The sequence below is a fragment of the Pagrus pagrus genome (genome assembly GCF_965226575.1).
Source record: "Pagrus pagrus genome assembly, chromosome: 2".
NCBI classification, from domain to species: domain Eukaryota; kingdom Metazoa; phylum Chordata; class Actinopteri; order Spariformes; family Sparidae; genus Pagrus; species Pagrus pagrus.
In genome coordinates this window covers 33621517-33630523 of record NC_140186.1, presented here as the reverse complement: position 1 = coordinate 33630523, position 9007 = coordinate 33621517, and the positions used below count along the sequence as shown (strand labels likewise).

The following is a 9007-nucleotide window of genomic DNA, read 5'->3' as shown; positions in this document are numbered from 1 at the left end:
ACACAGACGGGGGCGGCGCTGCAGACTGTTTTCATTTTGACTGGTGACGATTATAGGAAGAGCTGAGAAATAATAACACAGACAACTGCAGAGACTGAACAAGCCAACATCCACCACTTATCTTTTTATATCAACCGTAAGTTTCAACCTCATTTGTTGTTGCAAATGCTGCCTTTTATTACATCATTGTATCAAATGTAACAGTTAGTGGCCTACCCGCGCTGTTTATAGCCTTTGTTATAGCTAGTATTCAAGTCAACTTTTTCTTTTTCAGAACTTGGTTTAGTTCCGATTTAAGAAAATGCTGTAATCGCAATTCTCAGACCGGGTAGTATTGCAGTGTCCTCGCGAGACCTCCATTCCCACTTTGTACAGACCTGGCTCTAATAAGAGGACAGCCAGGTTTAAACCATGTGTGTTTGTTAGTGTGAAATATGAATGTATGGTGAATGTATTTGTATACCTGCTAGTGTTAAAGAGGTCTTTCCTTTTATCTTTTTTGTGTTTATACAGATTTAAGTGAATGTGCGTGCGTGTGTCTGTTTGTGTGTGTGTGCGTGTGTGTTAGCCTCAGCCCCACTATGGTTCATTGGCAGCTCTGCACTCTGGAGCACCTGATGAGTTCATGGTTTGGCCGTCCTTTTCCACGACATGGCTTGCAGCTCCTGTTTTGGTTTGCTAACCACTGTGTGACCTGTGAACTGGTTGACTGTGTGGTCACCATGAAGGTAAGACAATTAAATCACATATTTACTTGTTCGCCTTGGCAATGCTTGATGCTTGCAGCGATCAGCCGCTGACATATGATGTAAATAACTGTGATCATCTTGTTGCAATGCAGTGTTCTGCTGGGAAACCTTGGGTCCTGGCATTCATGTGGATGCAACCTGACACACACCACTCACCTAAACAATGTCGCAGGCCAAGTACACCCCCTCATGGCAATGGCACTCAAAAACTGCTCAGGAATGGTCAGAGATCTCCAGATTCCGCGAATCCCAGTCTGATTAAGCATCTGTGGGATGTCCTGAAATAAATCCAATCCATGGAGGCCCCTCTGTGGATTTGCAGTGGGACAGTAACCATTGTCCTGCAGGGGGGCACTGCTATCAGGAGGAGCTGTTGCCATGAGGCGGTGTGCTTGGTCTGCAACAGTGTTTGGAAGGGTTGTGTGTGTCAAGTGTAGTGTTGGGGGTACAGTAATATATTTCTTTTAGCACTAACAGAGTAATATAACACATTACTAATAATATTTCAGTAATATATTACTACAGTTATGTCATGAAACACATTACAATCCGTGTTACCGACAGAAGTGAAGCATTTATTGTTGTTTTTTTAAGAATCCACCCACTCCAACATGACCATATTAATATAGGCTCTGCGTGTTATAACATATTATTAGTTGTTTGTCCAGTCTCTGTGTGACTGAAATGAGCCGTATTTCGTAGCCTAATGATGAGCACAATTTCATTTACAGTGTTGAATCACTTATGGCCATGCATTCCTTGTTCTGCGGTCTAAAAATAAAAGTAAATTGTCATGTCATTATAGGCTACTAATACAAGGTATAGGTCTGTTGTGTTTCATATGACTAAGCTTACAATTAAAAATAGTTATTCCTATCTCATGATATATCAGACCTGAAGACCAGATCCTTCGTCTGCCTGCTCATATATATATATATATTGCATTTTGAAAGTAACCTGCCCAACACTGGTCAAGTGGCAACCACATGAATGCCAGGACCCAAGGTTTCAAAGCAGAACATTGTACAGTAATAAGATGATTGCTGTTTTTCACTTTAGCCGTCAATGGTTTTAATGTTCTGGCTGATTGGTGTACATTATATAGCCTATATTTAGCTGTAGCTGAATAGCCCTATTCAGCAGTTTCCAATCTAATTCATGTGTATAAAGCCCTTTTTACACAGAGATCAGGCAATACCTTAGCAACAAAGACCCTTCCTCTACGCTGCCTTTATTTACAGTGAGCCTAAGAGTGGCATTACGCTGCCTCAGTGTGTGATTTATAGATGGAATGCCGCTATTCTGCAGGTAAAAGAGGTGTAAGGTGTGCGGGCCCAGACACTCCAAACTGACATCAAAGACCTAGTGGTGGAGCAGCTTGACTGTTGCGTCACCTCACATTGCCTGTGTCTTTGCCAAAAAGCAGCCCTTGAACACACCACAAAGACTACAGCCTGCAGACAACTCGCTCGTACGTTCTGCGCCTGTGTGAGAGGAGATAACACTCCAAAAATAAGAACAAACTACACTATGTTTTTGAAAATAGGGGATATTGCAGCAACGGGGTCAGAGAGCTTTCGCTTTCTTTGTCCATTTCTCCTCTTGTACACTTATTGGTGTAGCTGAATGGCCACTCAGAGTGATTTCTTTCACAAAGGGCCTCCCCCACCTATTTAATATGACCAATTGGCCAAAAAGTTGCGGACAAGAACCAACTAGGGCCACAGACGCCCACCGACAGCATCTGGTGTGACGTTTTACATATGTGTCAGGCAATGGTTGTTATACAATAAGAATGGTACAACATGGCAGTAACAGTTAGTTACCATTTACTGTTATATGGCAGTTGATCTCATCCTCTGCTCGGAGGACAAGGAGCTCCCAGACCTCGTTGTCTCGCCAATTGGCAGACCTTTTTTGGTTTCTCTTCTTCTTCTTTGCGTTGGCTGCTAACTGCTGTTAGCTGCTTCTTAAATCTCCAAGTTGTGGGTCACACACATAACACGCCCTGACTTGCACGCCCCCTTTTTCACATTGACGCTGATTCTGTGTTGTTACTCTCTCCATTGCCGGCTGAGGTGGAACAACACAGACTCCCCACTCTGCCTTTGTATCTTTTATACAATACCACATGGTGGAGTAACAGGCTGTGTAAAAGGGGCTTAAGACAGAAGTAAGTACAATTAATACTGTATGTAGAGTGACCAGAGTCTGTTGCCACAGCTGGTGCCAGATTGTCAACCAGAGAAAGGTGTCTACGGCTTCCACCTGTTTGGTAATATTGAGGAACTTCTGCCTGTGCTGGACAGGCCAAAGAGGCGCCAGAGTAAGAGACAGGTTTGTGATATGTTTGTTTGTTTAGTTTTCTATCTTTTATTAAAGGGGTACTTTAATCATTCAACACATAGCGATCAGTTTGCTCCTCACTAGGAATACTGCATAGCCTGTGGAATCAGGGGTGTAAACTTTTTGTGCCTCTGGAGCAGCTTTGTCAAGCCCTGATGAAATGACCCTGATGATGTCATCAGGGTCATCTAAACTTCATCTTGGAGACTTAAACGTTTTAGCAGAGGTCCTGCTAAAGTGGGGGGTGCAATACTTTGTAGTGCAATACTAAATAGTTGTAGTGACTGTATGAATGAATATTTTTGAGCCATGTACCACAACTGCCTAATGCCATTATTTTCACTCATGTTTCCATATTTTTGTTGACAGTCAATGATCATACCTTTACTCTGAACCATTTGTTAATCTCTTTCTCTCCTTCTCATCCTTCTATATCTCTCTCTCCAGCTTGCGTACTATGAAGTTGGCAACCTGAACGCAGAAACTTTCCCAGCTGCTGCAAACCTCCCGACATATGTAAGGGACAATTATGAGATGAATAGTTACCATGGCGATAACAATATAGACCGCATCATCATCAGTTACCATGTGAGAACCAGGACGGTAGAGACGGTTTACGTCACAGAGCATGACGGAGAAGCCTTTGGGAGATTCAGTCCTGACAGGACTTATGAAATCAGCTTTGAACTGATTCAAGTTCTGCAGAGCCCGCAGCTAGGTCTCACCACCTTTCTCAAAGATATGGGCTACTACAGTGATTTTCAGGTGGTTCAGGCTAACAATATAGAAGAGACACACTACTCAGAAGATTCATACCAGCAAATGTTCAACACTTTAGAGACCTACAGTAGATCTATGGCAAGAACAATGCAAAGTGACTTCCAGTCCTTCTCAGAAGCCTTCGACCAGCAGCCAGGTGTCAACATAAAGCCCTTCAGCTATGACCAGCAAGTGCACTACACTGTCAACAAAACCAGCAGACCTGCGGCTAACTACAGTGACAGGAGCCTTAAAACCATCAAGAGAGCAAGAGCTGTGAGGCAAAGTTACTGGGAGCCGAAGCAGATATATAAAGGTAAAAGTGTAGTCAGCGTGTCTCTCACACTTCTGTACGTCTCTCTAGTATTACAGTATTTAATTACAATCAACATCTCAATAAAATTGTTTTTTTAAGTGTTTAACCGCAGAATGTGTGAGTGGCTAGTGTCACAGCTACAGGGACTAAAGGGTCAGTTCACTCAAATGACATTTTTTGTCTCTGACCTTTCGTTCAGTAATTCCCACACAGTGACATGATCCAATTGGAAAATCTTATGGGTACCACCCAAACTGTTAATCACAAGCACAATTTTTTAAACAGAACAATTTTATGTGAACATGAGCCTAAGGCAATCTAGTTCAAATTAATAATCCATCCACATACACATAGCAATTTTTAGATTTACGTTACATTGCCAACAGGATCAATGGGAAACATGAAGAGTAAAATAGAATAAACACCCTTTTTTTAATCACTTTCTCTTCTCTAAATAGTCAATTGTAATGATTTTCAAACTTAATTTCAAATTTGAAAATTAAAACCTTTTTATTTATTTATTGTAAATGAGCACTTGCAGCCCACTTGCAGTACCTTCCTGCCCACCAGGTGGCCACAGCCCACACTTGGAGAATCACTGCTCTAGTTGTATCTGCCTTTCAGATCTTCTGCCACCATCTCAGTACATTGGCCTTTAAAGCAATGTTATTTGTGCTGCTCACAGTGTTGAAAAGTAACATTTAGATAACTTGTCTGTGCATCTTTCGAATGAAAATGCCTCATTGGCTGTGGATACTCTACAGAACATGCCATCACAGGACCTCTTTATGCTGAAGAAATAGTCCATATGAAAGCTGTTGACAGTAAAGGTGTTTGGGTATGTCATAACAGGGGCATAATGTCTGCAAAGGAAGGTTGGTACAGCTGTGAGCAACATACACAAAATTCCCCTCATGTCAACTATAATTCATATCCACTACCACCTTAACACAGAATTTATATCAGCCTTAATGTAAGAGTCCATCTTATTTTATGCTGGAAAATAATGACAGGTCACATTTTAATGCTGCTTTGTGAATTTATGTTTCTAGATTTTGAAGCAAAAGTCAAGAAAGGGGATGGAGGTGGTGGATTCAGCTTCATCAAGGTTCTTCTCTGTGCTGGAGCGCTCTACTTGGCAGCCAAATATTGCGGCAGGCTGAGGAGCTGGTGGACGGTGGACTTAAAAGAAAACGTCCTCAAGATGATACCACGGAGGACTCCAAGTTATTCTCATACACATATCATGCTGGATTATGTGTTCTAGAGTTTTGGATGTGGGGGTTTGTATTGATAACATACTTTATATTGTAATGCAAGTGCTCTTTACAGTGATGCAACCCCCACTCCAAATAAGTTGGGACACTGTATAAAACATAGATGAAACAGAATGTGGTAATTAGCAAATATTTACAACATTGTACAACAGTACAAAGACAATATATTTAATGTTTGACCTCAACAACTTCAGAGATTTTTGTAAATATATTCTTATTCTAAATTTGATGGCAGCAAAACATTTCAAACAAGTTGGGTTGGGAGCAACAACAGACTGTAAAAGTTGTGGAGCATCCTCGAAAAGGCTCAGTCGTTCACAAGCAATGATGGGGAGAGGTTACTACCTGGGCTCAGGAACACTTTGTAAAGCTGTTGTCAGTCGACACAGTTTGTTTTCAAATGTTTGCATTCTGATTTGATTGACGTTTTATGCAATGTCAAGATTTTTTGTTGGGGGATCAGGGTGAGTGATTTGTAATGAACTTGAAAGGATTGAGATAGATCTAAGTCCTGCCTGGAGGTGGACTGTCAGAATATAATATTTCTGGACATTTTAATATTATTTTCCATACTGAAATCATTGTAATTTTAATGCAATGGTCTTGTAAAGATCGTAATTTTAACTTTGGAAATACAAAATAAGTCAACTAAGACCGATAATAGAATGTGATAATGAAGTCTGTCAGCAAACACGGACTCAACTGAGATCAAAGAAAAGAAATGATTTTTAATAACTTTACGTTAACATAAAGATGTCATACAGTGATTGTCAAATTAATCTTAAATGACAAATTATAAAGTCTAACAAATTTTTATTTCAGATTTTATTATTTTAAATCAATTATAATAAAAATGACTTTAGATTGACAGGCTGAAACCATGCAAATAATTATAATTATTTTGAATAAACCAGATGTGTTAGTAATGTGATAAAAACAAAACTAACAAAAAAAAGCGAGCCTGGTCCACCCCTAAGCAAAACCATGAAAAAGAGAAAAAAGCAAACTAAATCTGAATTTTGTCACTGTCAAAGATTTTGCCATACTGAGGTTTACTGAGATGGTATCCCTTTGATATCTTTGGGTGTATTTGCGTTGCTTTGTGTAGTGAGTCACATCTCGTTTATCTTTAGTTCATATAAGTATTTATAGTACAAATACAATAAAGAACCCAAAAAAGTTATCATTAACTTCAGATAAACTTTGTTATATGTTTTGCGCAGAACAAGCACTGAGGAGTTTGTCCCTCATCACTTACCAGTCGACCAGAGTGTCAGAGCATTAGGCAGGGATCTTTTAACAGCAGTATGAAACTGCAGGAATGATTATAAAAAGAAAAATGTATTTCTGTGTTCATATGGGCACCCGACTATTGTTTTAATACAGACTTCAAAAACTATTAAATAGAATTAAATGGCACAACATAGACCTATGAATACAGTATATGCAGTACATTTTGTGACATTGTTTATAATATAACCTGTTAACGTGGACCAAGTAACTGAGCAGTGGTCACAGGTCAGGTCGATTTCTTTATTATGTCAGCCATGTAAACTTGTATTAAAACCAATGCTGCAGGACCTACTCTTCATGCTGATGTGGTTTTCTTTAAATCACTAGTTCAACTACCCAACCAGGAAACCACAGGATACCAGAGAGAGGGGTCATGAGTGTCAATATCTGAGCACTAATATTTTTACTGCCACCACATGACACTGTTGTTGGTGGACAGGATTGTTTCACTGAACCAAACAAGATGCCGTTTTAGAGCCAAAGCTTCCAGAAAACAGCAGATGGCAGCATTAAGTGGGAGATAATATCCAACATGTTTGTCCTTTACATGGAGAGGAAAACAGTTCAACATGACAAATAACACCACCTTTCCCATTATAATTTAAATAATCTGGTCTTAAAAGTTAGTAAGTAGGTCATTCTTTAAATGAATCATTTGCTGATGCTGCACAAATCACATAATAGTTTTGGGTTGTTGCTAAAAAGCCACTGAGATGGTTTTTAGCCTTCCTTATTGGCAATAATGCAAGATTAATGCACAAGGGTTTCTCATATTCTAATGAGGCACCAAGTCAGGTTATAAATGTTGGTAAGTTATTTAAAGGAAACCTATTTAACAATAGTCCATCAAGTCTGTAGCTGTAAATGTAAAATAATAACACAAATGTCATGCTGGAGGAGGATAAACACCAGCCAAAGGGCTTTTCCACAATCTGGCATTCAATTATCTGTTTTTATTACCCAGTAATTAACTGTTAAATCACATGACACACAACACATGCACACTGCTTTGTATTACTTACACCACTAACATTACTACATTCATCATTCAATTATCTTAAGGCCATTAAGGACCACTAAACATATGTACATAGTATATAAAACTAGAGTGGATGAATGTTTTACCTGATATGAAGATTTTCTCCTTGAAGTACGATTGACTCCAAACTAGTTGTGATGTCATAAAATCCTGCTCATACGTACGATACCGAGATTTAAGGGAGACAGAAAAGAGAAACGCTCCCTCTTCAACAGATCAACATGAAAACAAACTGCACTGACATCATTCTGCAGAAACATCAAAGCAAAGTAACAGGAAGCAACACATTTTTCGGAGGATGAGTACTTCAGATTAGTATGTGAAACATGTATGTTTATTTAAGTGATTATTGCACATAAATGTGATCAAGAGGTTTGTATCCGTCCATTATCCTGTTCAGAGGCACAGGAGGCTTGCTAGAAGTCTATCCCAGCATACACTGAGCAAAAGGTATTCTACAAGAAGGGACAGAGCCGCCTCTATTTTCTGAGGAGGCTCCGCTCCTTTAACATCTCCTGGATTATGCTGAGGATGTTTTATGAGTCTGTGGTGGCCAGTGCTATTCTGTTTGCTGTTGTGTGCTGGGGCAGCAGACTGAGAGTAGCAGGTGCCAACAGACTCAACAAGCTAGTCAGGAAGGCCAGTGACGTTGTGCTGGGTGGAGCTGGACACTTTGACAGCAGTGTCAGACAGGAGGATGCTGTCCAAGTTGCGGGCGAAACTGCTGTATGACTTTCACCCTCTCCACAACGCTCTGGTCAAACAGAGGAGCACCTTCAGCGAGAGACTAATTGCTCCGAAATGCACCACTGAGCGCCACAGGAAGTCATTCCTACCTGTGGCCATTAAACTTTACAATTCCTCCCTCTGATCGGACTCAAATGGCTATATATATATATATATATATATACAGTATATATGTGTATCTATGTATATTTCACATATACCATATTTTTTATTGCACTGTATATATGTACATACTTGGAGTGGTCATTGTACACTTGAGATTGAGATTGTCTACTTTATTATTCTATTTTATTTTATTTTATTTTATTTTATTTTATTTGTTGTCTACTCTATTATTGCATTTATATCTTTATCTCTTGTTCCATTCATGCTGTATTTTATCTCTACTTTGCACGGAGCATCTGGAACTAAAACAATTTCCCCCCGGGGATTAATAAAGTATTCTGATTCTGATTCTGATTCTGATACACGCTTCTACACA

General features: G+C 39.6%; 1 protein-coding gene across 2 annotated transcripts; it reads left to right on the top strand.

Moving 5' to 3' along the window:
- Positions 1–19: 19 nt before the first annotated feature.
- LOC311272786 (uncharacterized protein) lies at positions 20–8979 on the top strand. Of its 2 annotated transcripts, none has more exons than XM_084379458.1 (5): positions 20–136; positions 569–728; positions 2973–3086; positions 3543–4170; positions 5223–8979. In XM_084379458.1, exons 2-5 carry the CDS (start codon positions 582–584, stop codon positions 5435–5437), a joined length of 1104 nt encoding a protein of 367 aa, XP_084235584.1. In that variant the 5' UTR covers positions 20–136; positions 569–581; the 3' UTR covers positions 5438–8979. The 2 variants fall into 2 exon arrangements, with proteins under 2 accessions (XP_084235584.1, XP_084235583.1); XM_084379457.1 differs by having other exon boundaries at positions 514–728.
- Positions 8980–9007: the final 28 nt, after the last annotated feature.

Bases quoted from the DNA above. Each gene is read 5' to 3' on its own strand.
- LOC311272786 (XM_084379458.1), top strand. From the start codon at position 582: ATGGTTCATTGGCAGCTCTGCACTCTGGAGCACCTGATGAGTTCATGG. The intron at 3,087-3,542 runs GTTTGTGATATG...CTCTCTCTCCAG, and splicing joins GGCGCCAGAGTAAGAGACAG to CTTGCGTACTATGAAGTTGG. The intron at 4,171-5,222 runs GTAAAAGTGTAG...TTATGTTTCTAG, and splicing joins GCCGAAGCAGATATATAAAG to ATTTTGAAGCAAAAGTCAAG.